This window comes from Branchiostoma belcheri, unplaced genomic scaffold, assembly GCF_001625305.1.
Source record: "Branchiostoma belcheri isolate BF01 breed outbred unplaced genomic scaffold, Haploidv18h27 scaffold61, whole genome shotgun sequence".
NCBI classification, from domain to species: domain Eukaryota; kingdom Metazoa; phylum Chordata; class Leptocardii; order Amphioxiformes; family Branchiostomatidae; genus Branchiostoma; species Branchiostoma belcheri.
Window position 1 is genome coordinate 386,467 of NW_017804254.1, and position 20,524 is coordinate 406,990.

The 20,524-nt window shown below is 40.5% G+C and overlaps 1 protein-coding gene across 1 annotated transcript; it reads right to left on the reverse strand.

Moving 5' to 3' along the window:
- Nucleotides 1-3,895: 3,895 nt before the first annotated feature.
- Nucleotides 3,896-19,200, reverse strand: LOC109482957 (sodium- and chloride-dependent glycine transporter 2-like). Its single transcript, XM_019785857.1, has 15 exons — nt 18,878-19,200; nt 17,249-17,515; nt 16,778-16,909; nt 16,193-16,342; nt 15,761-15,866; nt 15,080-15,212; nt 14,194-14,313; nt 13,814-13,926; nt 12,858-12,982; nt 12,080-12,192; nt 11,188-11,364; nt 9,807-9,906; nt 6,617-6,768; nt 5,872-6,030; nt 3,896-4,213 (listed from the first exon to the last, which is right to left on the reverse strand). Exons 2-15 carry the CDS (start codon nt 17,505-17,507, stop codon nt 4,088-4,090), a joined length of 1,965 nt encoding a protein of 654 aa, XP_019641416.1. The 5' UTR covers nt 17,508-17,515; nt 18,878-19,200; the 3' UTR covers nt 3,896-4,087.
- Nucleotides 19,201-20,524: the final 1,324 nt, after the last annotated feature.

Consider the following 20,524-nt stretch of genomic DNA (forward strand, 5'->3'; position numbering starts at 1 on the left):
AGGGCCGTTGAATTCATCGGTGTAGTGATGAACTCAACGGCACTTCCGTCCCTAATAGCGGCGATTCGCCGTTGAATTCATCGATATGTAGTGATGAACTCAACGGCACTTCCGTCCCTAATAGCGGCGATTCGCCGTTGAATTCATCGATATGTAGTGATGAACTCAACGGCACTTCCGTCATCGATATGTAGTGATGAACTCAACCGAGTCAACGGTACTTCCGTCATCGATATGTAGTGATGAACTCAACGGCACTTCCGTCACGTTTTGTTTCGTTGATGTTTTGACGCGTTTTGTCTTGAAACGAGGCATTTATTTCTCGGACATTTGCATTACATTGTCCTATAACGTAACTAACCGATCAAACTACCGTTACCAACATAAACCAACTCATGTTACGCGTAACATCAACCAGTTTTGTTTTTATTTACGGCGCAGACGCAGAGCAACATCAATTTATTTACAATTCAAACGTATGAAACCACAAAATACTTTACAACTGATGAGCGAAATGGGAAGATTCATTTGAAAAAGCCGTTTGCAGTTCAAACATCAAAATACTTTACAACTGATAGGCAAAATGGGAACATCCATTAAAAAAAAGTTGTTTGCAGTTCAAACATGTGAATTTACAAAATACTTTACAACTGATAAGGAAAATCGTCGCTATTAGGGACGGAAGTGCATCACTACACCGATGAATTCAACGGCCCTGGAGTTCATCACTATACTGATGAAGAGCACGGCCGTGGAGTTCAACAATCCACGGTCTTATGATATACCTACGCTCACTCGGTGGTTTATTCGGTGGTTATTGCCCCTGGTCAGGGGTTATCTCACCATATAATCCTCGGGACGGGGCAATAATCCTTTATTATCATAATAACTTTAAGTAGAGTTTTATTATAAGTATATACAACTTTTAGCAAGTGTGCGATATGATTTTATTTGTGTAACCTATAACCGATTAGGTTATGTCACAACTCAATTAAGCTAAATTTAAATCGACATAGCTGCTTCCGTTGACAACTGGAAACTGTTTTAAGTGTATTTTAAAGGTGCGTGTGAACAAACTGATTCTCTCTCTCTCATATCAAGTGCTAACTCGTTCCAAATAAAGTAAAGGGGTGTTTTTAGATGCTCGTAAAATCGTTTCATGCTATATCAAGTGTGGTGCAATACGAAGTTTTACATTAATGGTATTCTAGTTCATACCCATATGCACTTACTGATATGTTGCAAACAACAGTGTTAACGACCGGGTAGTTTAGGAGTTGTTCTCGCGGTATTTGCCGAGTTGTGGGAGAGTATGTGCTGACCCAGGGGCATGGCGAGACAAGGCCGCCGCTTGCTTTTCTCTACTGTTGGTCATGCGAATCTCCTACAATGAGGTCATCTTGGCCAACAGGCCAAATTGTTTTTCTAGAATATTCAGTCACCATTCCTTCAAAACCTTGGGATATTTGAACTGGCTAGCATGATGGTGTGTAGTGGAACTATACAGTTTTTAATAACTATGATAATTTTTGTGACATAAATACTAAACTGTGGACGATTAATTACAACATTGGAGATGTTCAACTTCCAGTCTGCTCGATAATCGAATACACTGTCGTCTTCAGAGTGAGTGCAAGCCTCTCAAAATATGTTCTGTTGTTTTATAAGAAATAACAATTGCAACATATAGCGATTGTAGCAGGATGTACTACTAGTATGTTCCCTTTGTAAGTTATTCGTGTAATTTTGGCACCGTTACGAGTTTTGGTGCTACAGTTACAGTACGTTTAACTTAAAACCTGTCAAAGAAAAGGAAAACAAGGAAAGGTTTAAAATAATAAGCAAACCTTCACATAAGCTATTGCATGTACAATGGTAATAGATGGCAAAACAATATCCACACTTAAAATAGGTGAGCTTTCTAGTCTTGAAAACACGGGAAAAAAACAAGGCGCTTTACCGCTCTCCTCACCTACTCCTTACCTACAGCGTCCTTTGATGGCCAGATCTGCGATTTGACTAGCCACTTGCCGTAACCCTCACAGAATATTACGAAACCGGAATAGCAGCTGATAAATGAAACACTTAAACAGACTGAGACACTTGACGTCGACACAAGTTGTTGATAAACAAAAAGCATTCGTGATGTATGGGGATTTAAAAATATCCATACTCACTAACACTAATCTCTATACAGACAGCCTGCATTACGAGAATTGCGCGGGAACGCAATCATGTACTCTAGTACATGTATATGGCAGTATGTAAGTCGATATGCTCTATCTGACACTTTTGAGAGAGGCGTTCTAACTTTAAGATGTTGAAAAAAAATATGAAAACAACTAGACATTTAAGATCGGATGTAAAGACTTACCTTTGCCAACAACCCGATTCAGTTACTACATGTCCACAGTAAGCATGGGAGCATCGTTAAGCCACGCAGCCTTTCGAGATCTTTCGACTGTTCCTACGTGAAATCCAGTTCTTGAGCCGACTTCACTTCAAAAACTGATACAGCGAGGAGCAAATTAATGCAAAGTTTGACTATCACAATGTCTTAGCAGGTGATACGCGTGCACTTGTTATCAACAAAGCTCACAAGGTGCCCCTCTCCTCCCCACTTAACCCTGTCTACCGTACAAGACACGTTCTGCCTTACACCATTGACAATGCTGTTTTTATCGGTGCCTATCGTCAGCGCTTGACGCCACATGCCTGTCCAGCACAAAGCCGGTACACGAAACACACCGTCCTCTCCTTGCCTGAGAGATGACAGATGTACTGAAATTCTACACCCTGGTTGACCTGAGCAAATGCCGCATATAGCCGCTGCTTTAAGTATTCAATAGCTACGTGTTGTCATAGACTTGAAACGTAAGGTCAGTTAGGACTTTAATTCGTACTTAATACTTACAATAAAGTTCATAAAGTTGATAACTACTGTAAGTCGTAGAAAGTTTATAGATCCATATTAGTAAATAAATACATACATGGATATATAAATGTATCATCATGAATTGTATACAATGTATTCTTCTCTGACTTAGTATAGAATACATAATATCACTGCATGGCTTTATCATTGTACTTTCTTATGAATAGCACAAACATGTCTGTCACCCATTCATGATAGTTACCACATCAGAATCATTAACTTCAGCTAAGGTAAAAAAAGAGTAAAAAAAGTCATCAGTAACTACAAAGTAATTAGATTTAGCTAAAAAAAAGACTATAAGATATAAGAGCTGCATATAAGAGATATAAATGACAGCCCAATAATGGACATGTAAGTTTCTTTATGTACTGAAAAGCTCCTTATTGGTAAAATTATGAGCCTTTTATAATTTTTTAAGAATTTGTCATATGCATGAGTCTTACTTCATGAAAGTGTAAAAAAATTGCCAAGATTGACAGGTTTCCAAAATATTCCATACAAAAAAGCCCTTTATCAGCAATATCATTTCTCTTCCAGTCAGGTCCATCCTATCTTTGAACTGAGGGGTAGTAACGTTATATACATTGTATTTCCTTTCCAATCCTAGGATTCATGATGATAGTCTAGAAATTTAATTAAATCTAAGTCTAATTATTAGTTTTAAGACTAACAATCTAGTGTCAGTATACACTGATTAACTAGACCTGGTCTATATGGATATCTATAATGTTATGCAACAGGTCCACATATGGGAAGAAGAACTATAAACTAAAAAGTAACATTTGCAAAGCAAATGTATAAAGTTAACTTTCGCATATGGTCTGCTCTGTTAATTCTTACTCAAACACATTCACATATATGGTAACAGGAGTCTAAATCCCTCCTACTATTAAATTGCAACATTATGTAACCTAACACCAGTTACCATGGTGAGAGACAGTCTGGTTCAGGTCATTGACCAGGTCAGAGTTCAGTGTTTGGGATGGAAGAAGAAGAAACAGAGCAAAAACAATATGTTTTCCTTTGGTAAACATACATGTAATTATAGTATGATTACATTTGGGTTGACATCATCCTTTGGTTACACAGTGTAGTCTTGTCTAGCGCCTTATCCATGATTTAGCTGCAGGTTTCACAGGTCCGTCTGGCACCTTACATCCTTGTGTCATCCACAGGAGGTTGCCCAGGTTGTCCTGTTGCCACGCCCCTCCTGTGCTTGTTGAGGTACGGACCCCAGTCTGCCGGGGGCTGGACAATTTCACTTGGTCTGCCTCTCACCTGTCAAGATTTGTGAAGTATTATTAGTTTCGGTGCTTGTGACTTTTGACAATTTTTCCGATGTATGAAATTTTTCTAATCAATAATGGATGAAATGACTCAGCCTCCAGTTGGTTTGGAATTTTAATTCTAATAGTTATTCTTTAACTGTAAATCGTTGATGAACACATAATACACATGTGGGCTCGAAATACCCAGGTGCAATGTGCAAAATGCACATGATTTTCAAGACTTGCACATAAATGTGCAACGTTGCACCTAGAAAAAAATTGATACCTGCTATAAATGTATCATGTTTGCACTGCGTATCTCCAAAGTTTAAAAGTTTGGCCACTATTGAAATGGAAGCTTGATAAGAATGGGGACTAACTTTAATACATTGATTTATCAAGATTTCTCCTCATCACATGCACAATCAATAATCATGTCTCTCAGCCAGAGATATCAGTATCTTATTCTATCTTAATCTGTCAACATGGCCATTCAGCAGAAGTCTCTATACCTATGTATTACAGTTGAGCAATAGGCAAATAAATACACGTACTAGCATTGTTCATGTTTGGTCTCTTATACATAAAGTCCTGTATGCTGTAGCAGGCTAAGAAGGTTAAAGGCACTCTATGTAGTTTTTTGACAATACAAAAAGTATATTTTTCATTCTTTTCTTTACATAGTACATTGACTTAACCCTTTAGTATTCCAAAATCATACTCCTCAACAAAAAATACAACATCCTTGCTCCTTAGAAGCTTAGAAAACTGTGAATGATCTTCTATACAACCTCTGGCCAAACCGCACATATGGTACATTGTATTGTCCACTGCTAGTGGTTTGACCTACATCCCAGTGGGGTGTCAGTTGATAGCTTACCAGTTTCTGAAATACCTAACCGTTTACCAGATTTTTTATCTCTTTTGAAGGAATAATGACCACAGTTTATTCATGCCCAACAAAATACTCCAAGTTGATAATTATATTCCACCAGACCTCATGTGAAAGATATGAGTGTTTTTCTAAGGAGGCTACTAGTATATCTTGTCACATGTGCCCCTGTCAATCAAGCCTGGCAAGCCGGTCAATTAGCCACCCTAGGGGGCAACCCCTGTATGTTGTTGTTGTTGTTGTGCTGAGCAAACCGGTGGCACCGGGTACCCAAGAAGGACTGTTTGAACGGACAAAATATACGTAAAAAATGTGAAATAATGACACAAATGTGTTGAAAAGTGATAGTAACTGTTAATAACACTGAAATTTAGTATAATCAGAATATTCCAACTTTTGGCGCAAAAAACTACATAGAGTGCCTTTAACACACAATATAACAGTTGTGAACCGACTAATTATAATTTTGCACGTAGATGTTTCAAATTGCACCTAAAATTTTTGCCAATGTGCAATTTTGCACATACCCGAAAAAAAGTACTTTGAGCCCTGTCTAATTCTAAACTGCCTTACGATTCTGCCGTCAAATATGGGCTGCTATGAGGCATGTACATGTACATTATGTTGTAGATATACGTATACTTTTGTCCAATAAACCAGTCTACTACTACTTCTACTTCTATGTCAGAAGTTGGCAGAATCATTGATGCTACATGTAGTAATGACCCTCCTCCCTCTTCAAAGTTTGCTTTAGAAGGAGACAGAAAAACCCTGACCAGTGCGATGATGATGTTGACAAGAGTAACCAGGGGGACCATGATGAGACTGATGCTCAGGATGAAGTGTCCCAGGATGGCAGTCCAGCGTGGAAAGATGTAGGAAAGGTACCCCAGGTCATGTGGCCACCAAAGCAAGGGTCCCATTATGATCTGTGCCTGGGGGATAAAAATGAAATATTTTAAATATCGAGTGTTAATGTAACACTTAGGAACATGAAATTTCTCATGATAACATCTAAAATCCGTCATTATATTTCCTACCATTTGAATATCGTAAGCCTGTTAGAGGACTGAAATGGAGAACTGCTTACTAGTAAGTTCATTGCAGGTTGAAACAATGTTGCTAAACTGGCAGTTATGAAATTTCTGGTTGCATTGTATCAAATGTGACACCACAGAATCAAATGTAACATTATGTAAACAATCAAACTGACACCCCTCGAAACCCTTCACCACCGGTAATGGTTTGTCTTTAGACACGGGTGGAAGGGTAGCGTGCCACCTATGGAGAGCCCCATACTCATGTTTCAGTCAACACTGCAAGAAAGCCTAACCATTTTAATCAATGTGCTTCACTAATACTGTCAGATCAGCTGTGTTTTTAGATCAGCTGTTTGGAGGTGAGCTTGACCACAACAGGAGAAAGAGAGGTTTTTGTGAGATCACAGAGAACCTAAACCTAAAAAAAGATGTCTCTATTTCCAAGTCTACAAATAGACCAGATCATGGCTGTTATACTGACCAACATGACCACGGGGATGTAGTACACCCAGGCCACTGCTGTCATCCCGTTCACGATGGTGGCACAGCAGAAACAGCAGACGTGCTGCAGCATGTGGCTCAGGTCAGACAGCCAGCGGTTGAGCGCTGGGCAGCAGAGCTGACAACTCGGGGCTGACACAAACATAAGTGTTATAATCTTACATGCATTACACTATTTAAGGCAACAGCAAGTAAATTTCATGCTTGACAACTTGACATCCTCCGCTTCAAATCTAATGCGATAAGGAGAAAAAAAAACAAGGTGGGCCAAACAAACAAGATTCCTACATTTTCAACTTTTGACATTGTAAACCTTGCTAAACAAGAAATGATACCTATATTGTGCTGACTTTACTGCCAACTATAATACAACATCCATTTTTCACTGAAACAACTTTGAAAATTAAAAAATTTTCAATCATTGTACAAATGGTTTGGATTCAGTGGGAGCATCACAAATAAAAGGAATGAAATACATCACTGCATCAAAGTAAAAGACAAAACCACAAATCAGAGCCTTGTCTTGTCATGTGCCAAGGAAATAACATTATACTCAAAGCAATTTTAGGGCAGTAAAACTGAATTTTCAATGTCAATTGTCTGGTTATCTATAATTAACTTTGAAAATCTAAATTGATTCAATCTTGCATTATACAGTAGTATACTGATACGATATCTGTGAGACAAAAAAAAGTGATTTCGCTGACGTTGCCTGTTTCATATCATATGTAGACTAGTTGAAGCTATTTATTACCTTCGCCAAGAAGGTTATGTTTTCGTTGGCGTTCGTGTGTCTGTGTGTGTGTGTGTGTGTGTGTGTGTGAGCACGATAACTCAAGAAGGCTAAGATGGATTGTCTTGATACTTGGTAGGTGGGTAGGTCTTCATGAGATGTGGAACTGATTAGATTTTGGGCCCCCTAACGGCTTGTTATGGTACTGCAGCTGAACTTCCGGTTTTGATATCTCGTGATCTAGACATGCTAGGGTGACGAAATTTGGATGGTAGGTAGCTCTTGTGCTGGGGAACAAGTGACGTGAGTTTGGACCCCCTAGTGGCTTGCTCTGGAATTGCAGGGGCATTAGTTGAAAAATGTTTAAAGGCGGATAACTCAAGAACCAATTGATGGATCGTCGTGATTTTTGGCATGTAGGTAGCTGAAGTGATGCTTGACATAATGTTATTACAATTATGCAAATATTAATGTAATTTGCATAATTAATGAGGAAATTCTATATACTGTAATTCTTGATTTGATAACGGTCACTTAATTATAGCGGTTTTAGCGGTCACTATTCCACCGCTAAATTTTCATGATCGCAACTTTTTTTACCACTTCAGCCCCCCTCCCTCTTGCCCCAAGCTCGTTACGGTACGATCGCAATCACGCTTCATTTCTTGACTACAACATGCACACAACGCACAGTACTAGTGCTTCACATAGGAACAAGCAAAACACTGATGTGCTTCCAGAAATAAAATATTTATTAAACATAAAGTAGTTCATATTTTTAACAAGTATGCAGTGCTAAGCAAACCACGGTAAAAAAAAATCTTGTGAACATGCACAAACACATGTGACGCAGTGACGCTTTGAAATTTCCCAGCTTATCTACACTTGGGTATTTATAAATATTTAGCGTATACTTCGATTTAGAAGTTTCTTCATAAATTTACAGAAACGATAGCCGTTCATTTTGTGCTAGTACGGGACAATATCGAAAAAAATGAGACGAGTTACAAAATTCAGCGTCGCCCAAGCGTGCAGACAACAACAAACAAAATGGCGGCCCGGCGGCCAACTCCAGAAACGAGTTACAAACTACGAGAAATGCGGCATAAATCTGCTTAATTTCGAGGTAGAAATCTAGGTAGAAATACAATTAAATGTTAAGCTTCATTTGTACTACAAAATGTAAAAGCGTTAATAGCGTGCTACGACTAAGACGAGTCGAAAATTTGGGAACCAAGCGCCGAGTGAAAAAAATGGCGTCACAAGTTTTTCGAAAATTGCGAGTCAACTTTTGCGGCAAAAAATACGATTAAACGTTACTGTTTAAAGGCTATAGTGTCTGTAGAACTTTCTCGAGGGCGTCATGGATTCCATTACGCTCCAATCCTAGGTCGAAGACGCCAGGTTTCGCTGTAAGCTCGTCTGCGGCGCCGGACATGTAGCGGCGTGCAGCGGCATGGAGCTTGGGGAGGGGGGCGGCGGTGCCGCACGCAACACAAGCGTGCGTAATTACGAACTTTCTGAAGTCACCGCGCCGCTACAGTACTTTGTAGATTATTTACTTCCAGACACCATCGGCGTGCCTGTTTTGTTTTTTCTTTGTAAAAATCGATTTTCGCTGGCGTAAACTGCTTTTTTTATTTTCTTAAAAAAAAAAGGCCAGCGTTTTAATGTATTTTTTTACACACATCAGCCATGTTCACACCGCTATAATTAAGTGACGTGAGGTTGTCCATTTTTCGCCGACCGCTATAATTTCCAACCGCATTTTTAAATGGATTTACAGTATCAGCTGCATTCCATGATAGGACTATTCAAGCTTGTGATATATGTAATGCAGAACGGCAGAAATACAGGCAGATATCGATTATGCAAATGAAGACTCAATTTGCATAATTAACGAGAAAATGTTATAATTACATAGTGGTAATGTCTGGAATTTCATACTTGGGATATTTGAAAGTTATTTGAAGGTGAACATTATTAAACATAATTTATTCAAATAAGGACCTCATTTGCATAATTTATGAGGACATGCTATAATGGCATGCATTGATAAGATAAGACTGTCTTCTGGTGTAGAATATGATCAACAGATATAATTGATGCAATATAGGATCCTATTCGCACAATCAGGGGGATTAATCTATAATTTCTTAGTCATAAAGGCTAACATCAGTTGGCGAAGGTATGAGATCGTGGAACTCTAGTTGGTGTTACATTTGTAGAATGTATCTGGAAATGAAGGGATTCCTCACATTGCTTATTTTTAGGCTGTTCCAAATGCATCAACTATAAACTGATGACGAAAATGTGCTATCAAATGTCAGTAAATGTCAATATCAGACAGATTTCCTCATCCAGAATATTTTTGTGTTGCCATCCTGAAATTGCATTGAATGCTTTTAAGGACTGTACATGTGTAACTGTTACTCACAGTATAGGTAGGTGAGTGCCACGCACTCCAGTAAGATGAAGATGTAGGGTTGAATCAGGGCGTTGTAGCTGTCTGCCACAGTCAGAAGGTAAACTCCTCCCTGTTGTAAGCAAAATGTTTACCATTCAGATACATAACTGTCAGTCTCAGAGCTCACACTGTTGTACATTAGAGGTATAAGGACCACTTAGGCATGAATATTCACTAGGGTATTATATGGGGCTGAGAGATGATCAAATTACAACTCTAAATCTGTGACTTCAATATGGACTGTTCTAACTTAAAGCCTAACACACATTGTGCCACCAGACTTTAATCATTAAGGATATTGAGATCGTCTCTCACACACAACCAGTAGCTATCTTCCCTTGTCTATTTATCATGTCTATGAGTATCAGACACCTTTATCAGAGCTTCTGACTGGAGTGCTGCTTCTCACTGCAATATTTAAGTAGCCAACATAGGTGGTGCTTTTTGTGATGAGAAAACAATGCCAAATGTGGCTAAGTTCTTGCCGCAAAAGTGCTAACTATACATTTGTAGATAGCGGTGAGAAGCAGCAATCCAGTCAAAAGCTCTGTAGAAGGTGTCTGATAGACCTCAAAATGCAAGAAAGGTGAAGGAACAACTGGTATGTGTATAAGAAAATCCCAAAATAGTTTATGTTCTATCAAGGATGTTAAAATCACGAGCTTGATTCTAACCTCCTAAGGGGTTCTTTTACACCCTGTTCATACGAGACTTATATTTAGCGGTTTCAACCGGTTTTTCAAAAACTGGTTTTTATTTAACCTGGTGTGAACGCAAATTAACCGGTTTTTTAGGGGTTTAAATCCGATTTTCAAAAACCACCTTGGGAGTTTTTGAGGGGTTTTTCCACCGAAAAACCTGGTCTGAACGCTAAGGGTTTATTGAACCGGTTTTTGCGTCATAATTCTGGGGTCACGGGGTCAGCATCCTGGCCGTGTGCGACCTCCAAAGCTTTTTTGATCGCGCTGTTTAGACTGTTTCCACTGTTTTTCCACGGTTTCTCTTCATTTTTACGATGGAATCAGCCAATGCAACCTGGTCGGTGGACGAGACGCTCCCGATACGTATTTTTGGAGAGCAGGAGTTGATCGCCGAATTCGAAAAAGCTGGGGGGAGGGCTCTATTGAGGTCTCTACCGAAACAAAAATGTTGGAGGAGCCTGGTAATGGCCGATTAACCGGATATTCGCTGGACAGGGTTTTTGAAAAACCGGTTTTGTAAGTCTGGTGTGAACGCGACAGGTTTTTGCCGGGTTAATTATTTAGCGGTTTCAACCAGTTTATATAAGTCTGGTATGAACAGGGTCTTAGCGTTCAATCATTATGATTTGCATGTGAAGTAGAGCTGTCACCTGTGTGACGTAGGGCAGTCCTAACAGGAAGAACAGGAAGCAGACGGCAGCAGTCATCACACCGTGGAGGCGCGTCCTCTTACTCAGCAGCCCAGACTCCCTGCCTGGGAAGTTCTTGATCAGTCCCTCAGGGATGAGGTCCATCAGGGAAGTGATGACAGTCTCCACCAGAACAAGCTGGGGAAGAAAGATAGGTCGCCGAAATATTTTAACCACGAGTGCTGACATTAATCACTTTGTGTCATAAAAAAAACTGAAGCAGACTTTGTGTTTTCTCTAAATATTACCATCTCTACACTAATGATGAACATAACATGTTTGTGTGACATGATCATGTATGGTATTGGTTTGAATATGCATGCTAGAACAGGAAACCTTCAAGAAATTCTTTCAGCCACTGTAATTAACATGAACTTGTACTGTCCCTCAATCCATCAGAATAAGTAAGACAGGCTCAGTCAGCCTGGGTCACAACTACATGTATGTCAAAAAGACATGTTTACAAAGCACATGCTTCTTTACATGAAATGCATAATTTGCTAGAATACCTGTATACAGCATTTAACATTGGTGTAAGAAATATGTCTGTCCATCTCACCAAGGTTTGAAACTCCATCCCCACGTTACCATACTATTAGTATCTATGACCCGCTTTACATATGGGAAAAACCTGACAGGACAAAACTGTGCACGCAACGAAAACTGCATAGGTCAAATTTTTCCTGCATATAAATCGGCCTGCATTGACATTCAGATCATATGACAGCCCTCTAAGTAATGTCGAATAGAACTGTGACTGTTTGGTGTGCAGTTTTCGTACAGTCAGGTGTGTACACAGTTTTCATACTGTCAGGTTTTTGTCCATGTGTATATCGGTAAATCAACCACTGACCTGACTTCCATACGTCAGCAGGACCAGGGTCAGGAAGAACAGAGCAGCCCAGGACGACCCCACGGGGAGGTGCGAAAATACCGTCACCATGGTAACATAGACAAGATCAGGCCCTGCAGGGTAGGAAGTCAACAATCATATCGTTAACACTTTAAGAAGTATATTACTCATAAAACCTGTATAGTTTATACAACTGCTCATTGTACTCTTTATAAATATAGTATAGAGTAGCTAATAGAACATACTTGTAGAGGTGTACTAGTTCTTAGTCAGTACATGTAGTAATTTATTCAACATTATGCCAGACATAGTACCCGTTGAACCTATATGTAGAATTTTGAACCATACCAGCTAGTAATCTTATTATCTGCCATACTTTGTACCTGTTACAATGTGGGGGAAGATTGACAGGCAGAATTGACATAGAGGAGTCATAGAGGAGTCAATAAGGTCAGACACAGAAAATGGGGTGAACTTAAGAGTACACTGTAGGTTTACAGCATGTGATTTACAGGCAGAATAACAGGAGTCAGCAGGTCAGACACAAAAAATGGGGTGATCTTGAAAGTCACAAAAACCCAAAACCAAAATAAAGTCACAAATACCCCTGTTGTCTGAAATAGCCAGCTTTTTTAGATACAGTGAATGAATAAATGGATCACAGTCATTTTGCTGCTCATAGCTTCAATTGGAATGCCCAGTAATGTTGGGAGCATGTGGTGGGAGATACGTGGTGATGACAGTACGACATCTAGTGGATATTTGGCACTTTTCCTACCTGCGGTGACCACTTCACTAATGTCCACCCCCAGTTGATGTGCGAGGAAACCCAGGAATCCAAAAATCGTCACCGCACAAAACAACACCATTAGGAAATCGATGAGGATGACAAGAACTGCGTCCCTGGGGGAGGAAAAGGCAGAGTTTATATGATACAACGTTAAACCTGTGAAAATATGGTTACATATCTATAACAACTCAACTTACTCAAGCTATGTTTCGATAACCCTAACCCTATGTTGGATGGTAGGGATGTTGAAACATTGGGGCATGACACCATAGGGGTGTCAGAGCACCGGTGTCAGAACATAGGGGTGTCAGAACATAGGGGTGTCAGAACATAGGGGTGTCAGAACATAGGGGTGTCGGAACATAGGGGTGTCAGAACATAGGGGTGTCAGAGCATAGGGGTGTCAGAGCATAGGGGTGTCAGAACATAGGGGTGTCAGAACATAGGGGTGTCAGAACATAGGGGTGTCAGAGCATAGGGGTGTCAGAACATAGTGGTGTCAGAGCTTAGGGGTGTCAGAACATAGTGGTGTCAGAGCTTAGGGGTGTCAGAACATAGTGGTGTCAGAGCATAGTGGTGTCAGAACACGGGTGTCAGAGCATAGGGGTGTCAGAACATAGGGGTGTCAGAACATAGTGGTGTCAGAGCATAGGGGTGTCAGAACATAGTGGTGTCAGAGCATAGGGGTGTCAGAACACGGGTGTCAGAGCATAGGGGTGTCGGAACATAGGGGTGTCAGAACATAGGGGTGTCAGAACATAGGGGTGTCAGAACACGGGTGTCAGAGCATAGGGGCGTCATCAGAACATAGGACTCTCCCCAAAAAATAGAAATGATAAGAAACAGCTTTCTTGTCAACTATGTCTCCCCCATTTTAGTTAGTCTAAATATGAGGTGTTGTAAGTGAGTTACCTGTGATTGCTGTACAGTAACATCAACATTACCTGAGGACATTGTTGTGGAAACGGTTGTAGGAAGCCAATGTTGTGTAACCTCCATGACCCAGGCTCAATCGGTGAACAATGGCCGTTATCACAGTGTAGAAATAAGAACTACTCTGTAAATACAAGGCATAAACATGATTTGAAAAAAACTGTTGACAACCACAACTACCGGGTATGCAAATCCAAGAAGCTAAAAGTTTTTTATTTTTAATTTCTAGTTTTTGTTCTGTCCAAATATACTTTAAAGTTCGGACTCTTCGATTAGTAAATTATAGTCTTCAGCCTAAAAAGATCAGATAACATTAATAACTTCCTGTTGTTCATCATTGCTCACATGTAGCAACATCAATCTTTAGTCAAATGATGGTATGACAATTTACCCGTGTCGGCGCGGGCCACAGCAGGAAAGCAATCCCATCAGTTGCTCCGGGTAGAGTCACAGCACGGAGGAACATGACGATGGTGAAAAACATGGGCAGAAGAGTTGTGACATAGGCAGCCTGGAATAACAAGGAATAAAATCAAAATGTGTTCCTTTGAGTTGCTGAGAAGCTGTGATATGACCCACTCTTTCGGGGATCTGGAATGTTTATAAGCTACCACCATACACAGTTTCATTTATTCATTTGTAATATGGCTCAAAAGTGAAGGAACAATGCCTTTTGCAAATATGTACATTGTGTAACAGTTGGGGGTTTATAGGCGCTACCAACTGACCCAGCCAATGGGTCTAGACCTTTTAGCTCACTCAGTTGGAGCATCTGACTGTGGCCCGGGAGCCGTGAGTTCAAATCCGGCCCGGGACCAAGGGGTTTTTATCTGTTTCTACTGTCTCCTCCTGGTTTCTTACACTGGTTCCCACACCGGGAATCGAACCCGGGCCTTGGCGGTGAGAGCGCCAAATCCTAACCACTAGACCATATGGGTAATTTGTACTGTAAATCATGATTTTTTCATGGTACTTTTAGATTTGCAGTTTTCGCAGTCTGTATCGCAAACTTATAATAACTGTGAACAAATAATTTGCCAGCTTTCTTTTTGCTGCACCATGAACCTATAGTTCTGCAAACATGTACATTTTTCTCAGACTGCGAACTTTTCTTACCATGTGCATAAAGTGATTTATCGTACTATTATGTACATTGCCAGGATAAGAATGGCAAAAAAAAAAGAATATCAGAAATCAGGGAAAATGTTATTCTTTCCCCCTATGGGGCATCCAGAAATACAATATATATTTAAAGGTTAACTGAAAGGTAATACAACCTTTCCCAGAGACTTGACACCAAAGCTGAGACCAAGCACCACCAGTAGCCATGCAAGGAAGAGGCATCCTGCTAGGGGGCCTCGCACAGCTCCCATGTTGTGGATACCTTCACTCAGTTGGAGGACATAATTGCTGGTAGATTGAAAAAATGTCAAAATTTAAGTAAGGGAAATTAGGTAAAAGTACCACATTGCATTCCTGCCCCCATGTCCTCCATGCTGGTGCTCACGACCTCACAATTTTGAAATGTCCTATCATGGAATGAAGCAGATTTAAAGAATTTTGTCATTAATTATGTAAATTAGATTCTCATTTGCATAATTGTCATCTAATTATGTCAAGCATCACTTAAGCTATATACATGCCATAAAGAACGACAATCCATCAAACGGTTCTTGAGTTATCCTACTTCAAACATTTTCAACAAATGCCCCTGCAGTTCCCAAACAAGCTGCCAAAATCAGAAGTTCTGTTGCAGTACCATAACAAGCTGCCAGGGGGCCCAAAATCTAATCATTCTAAAGTCTCATCAATACCTACCAACCTACCACATATTAAGACAATCCATCAAAGCCTTTTCAAGTTATCATGTTCACACATACACACAGACACACACACCTTTGTCAGCAAAACAGAATAATCAATCATGAGCAGCAAATGTAGGTATTTTCATTGTTTACTTTCTGTACTCCATTGCTGAGGTCTCCAGACCACCGCAAATCAGGTGTGTGAAGTTGTATGGTTCATTATAGTCATACTCCTGAACCTCCTCAACACATCCACTCACTGAACAGATTTGATTAATAATCCACAGTGGCTTCCATGCAATCAAAGCTGCTTCTAAGGCATAACAATACTACCATTACGTACAGTAACATTACTTCTGCAAAAGAAAGATTTGTCTTGAACTTCAGAACATTTTGCTTGAGCCTTGTTTCATTATGCTATTTTCAGTTTTGAAATCCTAGGAACATTCAACTGTTAGTACTCCCTATTTGGCTAGATTTTACTACTTTTCAGCCAGCAATGTTATTCTGATCAAGACTACTTCTTAGACTAAAGGTTGTATACTGACTGTGATTCAGCTCTCAGTCAATCATAATGAAACTCACTGCAATTTGGCGTGTTCCAGTAGTTGTCACATGATGCTGTACTGCTCAGGTCCCCAGGCACATAGAACATGTAGTATAGCATCTCTGCCAAGAGGCTGTTGTGGTAGATACAATAGATGGCAGACATAACCACCATGCCTACCCCAATTCCTGCAAGGGGTGGAAGGTCATCAATGCAGCACCAATGTCAAATACACATGAAGAAAAAATTCTTGAACAGTCAAATTGAACAAGGGGATTGCAATTTAATCAGGTACATTTGTATTACACCACTTCTGAACTCCTCCACATACTGCCCACTTACTTCCACGTCATGGCACATGCTAGGTTACCTGGAGACTTCCCTGTCAATCAACTGTCAAAATCACCCACCTGGCAAATAACTAAAGGACAAGCAGATACATTTTTGTACACACACCAACAACTCAACCACCTAAAACAAAACTTCCACACCTGGTAGTACTGTAGCAACTCTATGATCCATCCAGCTGACAACACCCATGGCTTAAATATCTCCCAACAACCACACCACCTCCGAGTCAATGGAAACCGGATGTTATTCAGGGATGGCTGAATGCGACTTACCCTGCAGTATGGGCACCCCTCTCCATGCACGGATCGGTCCCTGTGACGTGTACTGTCCCAGTGCCATCTCCAGGTAAACAATGGGGAAACCGACGAAAATTTGCGAGAAGAAGTACGCAAGGAGAAAGAAACCTGGTGAGGTAAAGAAGACACAGAGCAGGCAAGTTGTACATCTACAGCAATGAGCATCATATATTTACCTACATAGGCTGAATAGGTTTTGCTTTAGTAAGCTCGGGTTCAGGAATGTTAAAAAATGATGGTGAACTAAAGATGAACAGGAAAACAAAGTTTGGGAGAAAAGTCAACTTGACACATAAAGCCAAAGGGAACAAATATAGTCAGATTGCAAGTTTTACTTCCTGAAATCTGTTTTCACCTTATCCCTTTACTTAACTTTTACTTAAAATATCTCAGAAACAAGGAAATCAGAAACAAGGAAATACATGAAATAATAGCGTTACCACCCGCCTCCGTTCCGGTAAATAAGATACGGCATCGCCCACAGATATCCCGCACCAACACCATAGCCGACACTGGCCAGGATGGACTCAAAGTTACAGGACCAGTTCCCGCGCTCCGCGCTCTCCTCTGTACAGCCGTCGTCACAGCAGCAGCAGCAGGGCGTGGTGCCCGTGTCGCTGGGTTCCACCACGATCACGTGCTGTTGTTGCTGTAGTGGGGCTGCTGTTGGAGCCATTGGAATGGTTTCTTCAACTTTGGAAGCCATTTTGTCACCTGAAAAACAAAAAAGAGGGCCTGCATGGGGGGTAGTGATTGGAAATTATGCAAAATTACGAATTACATTTAGGTCTCAGAGCTCTTATGAACAATTACATGCTACTGATTACGTAATACACACTGTACGATGTTTTGAGCAGCTGTCTATGGATTACAAAGACTAAAAAGGCCTGATTTATAATACACTTTACGAAAAATGGCATGCGGGCTCTCAAAAAAGAATGTCCAAAAAGTTGATACAAGAGATCTTCAAAATTACTGACCATCAACTTCAAGTTTAACTATGGTATCATGAGGCAATACCTCACCTCAAAACTCACATAACAGTTCTCCCTCAATCCATCTTCAAATAGTTAATGGTTGGTCCCCAAACTAAACCGATATCCTTCTCCCAGAAATAATAAACCTCAATCCCAGGAGACAGGAGAGCTCACTCAATGGAAGACCAAGAAGTATGTGCCTCCTCCCCTCACATAAATACTGCTGGAAACATTATGTTGATGATAATGGCCTTGGGCTGGAAGGGGTCCTGGAATGCTCCTTGGCAAGCCCAAGTCCCCACTGACAACCAAAGCTTCAATACTACTGCATAGTATAAATGTAAGTGGCTTATAGAACTAGTTTCTGGGTCTAGCAACTGGGTCAAGTAAACTGTAGAATACTAAATTATCACAGGGCAAACAACAGCCACTGGTCCCAGGCCAATACTGCCATTTGTCTGTTGACAGCTCTATGAAGTCCCCGCCAAAACAACAAGGGTTCAAAAACAGCCTTTTTAGCCAAATTTGAAGAATGACAGCTTTTTTTAGCCAAATTGGAAGAATGACTGATGGCCATCGGAGTTTTGGCATAATTTGTGGCCGGGGGAGTCACCCTCCCGTGGACTAAATTCTCTTCTGACCAAATCTATTCTTCCCTTCTTGCCGAATTCTACTTATAGTATCCGTACCCCCGTAGGAAGGGCTGGTGGAGGCTAATAGATAGTTTGGCACACTTTTCATAACACTTAGGCTGTGTATCTGGCACCAAGCCGTTGCGACTATTCGAAGAAAGAAGAGAAGCACTTCTACTACTACTAGTTCTAGATCTTCTTCTGTAACACCCATCTGCAAATTTGTAAGAATAAAATTTTAGCATTAACTTACTAAACTGTAACTGCACAGCTTCTATTCAGACATATTCGAACAAAAGATCAAACGCCAAGTCCTACAATGATCGCGGCATTTGAGAGTTTTCAATATCAAGGAGCTCTTGTCTGCCTGTAAACAAAACAACATGGCTCAGGGGCTTGGCTAGCTGATCATCTAAAAATCTCACCGATAAAGCTCGAAATCAAACTATTATGTTGACCTTACTAACCTCAACTTAGCCGCAAGGACCCCAAAACTCGCTTGCAGACTGGGAAAGTCCACCTATATTTAACTTCGCTGCTATCAGAGACAGACTGTTAGAATCGCTGGTTGAGTTGTTTTTCTGCCTTTTAGCAAGAGTCAGGGTCAGGCCTGGATCTCATGGGCGTGGCTTCGCCGTGTCCAACAACCTCTGCTCCGCGGGAACATGAGGGATGGGCCGTTGGTCTCAAACAACGATATCTTCTTTCTCTGCCAAGCCAAATCTCGAAGATCAGGACCGAACCCTTTCAATGGGACGACCAACACAGTTTATTTGCTAAAAGATGAGGTACAAAACAAAATCAAAATCGGAATTCAAAAGCGCACACTGTCCTTCCACTACAAATCTATGATGGCCACCAAAAATGTACAGTCCCGAAATGCCTTCAAGTCCCCAGGCCGCCTGGAGGGAAAGTCCATTCGATGTGCACGTGTGTGGAAGCAACGTCGCTCTCATCATGTAGCCCCAAGCTCTGTGTGTGATTTTTATATTTGCATTATTTGCACTTTATACATGTATATGCATATGGATGAAGTTGTTTGCTTTAGAACACAGGGAAGGCGCTGTGAAAACGCCCCATACTGAAGGAAAACGCTCCTCTTCCCTTCAGTTCAATTCGATCAACTGAGTGGCTGTTTCCCCCCACTATTTAATATTAAAGTACTATGTAAGTGATAAAAATCAATCCCTCAAAGGCATACTTGAACTTAAAAGGGACTTCATCAATCGTTTTAAATAGGCGTGCTCTGAAATCTGTGGTCAGAACAACTGGCCCTGGCAACAAGACGGATGACAAGTACATGTATGAAATCTGTCCGACGCAGGGTTCAGTAATCATCATGGACAGACATCCGTTACGTCCCGTGACAAGTACAACTTTACGCATTTGAAAGAACATATTATCATTGGAGCATAATATATTTCAATTGCACTCAATAGATAGAAGCATAGCAGATCAGAAGGAGTCTTCTGGCCAGCCCCGATTTTAACCCTTATAAGTTATCATTTCTTCCAGCAATATGAAATGAAATGTAAGCTTTGCTTTGCTTGCAAAACAATTGCCACTCTGTAACGGCCTGGTATATATCCATTCATGTACTGCTAAAGTAGAGTCTAAGTATAGCTCCAGTCCGTCCCATAGACTTAATCCGTCCATGATCTTGTCCGTGGGGCCCCCGGTCACAAGCGGATTAGGAGAGAAGATTATACTAACAGGTTATGACACTTATCCGTGCTGTAAATATGTCTGAGAAAAGTCGTATAGCATTTGAGTGGAAAACGATGTTCATAATTCTCAAAAGGTTAGCACATGTTGTTTGCCATAAAATGTGCCACACCACTATATACACTCTCTATATAATTGAAAGTTTATTGCAAATACATGCCCGAGGGCTAATTGCAGTTACAAACAACATAAGAAAGAAAATACAGTGGTATGTGACACTATATCTACGTCTAGCATTATAGGCCATTATACTATATTCTACAACATGCATGGTACTAGATTTACTGGGTTTGACTTCTTCTTTTTAGGCAGAAAAAGAGCTTTATTGCACGACAATTGCACATGGTACAATGTTTGGCAAACTACATAGAGAAAGTAACAAAAAATAA

Coding starts and splice junctions, on each gene's coding strand:
- LOC109482957 (XM_019785857.1), bottom strand. CDS start 17,507: ATGGCTTCCAAAGTTGAAGAAACCATTCCAATGGCTCCAACAGCAGCC. Junction 9,907..11,187: donor GACTGCCCTACGTCACACAG/GTGACAGCTCTA, acceptor TGCTTACAACAG/GGAGGAGTTTACCTTCTGAC. Junction 4,214..5,871: donor TCAACATCATCATCGCACTG/GTCAGGGTTTTT, acceptor AAATCTTGACAG/GTGAGAGGCAGACCAAGTGA.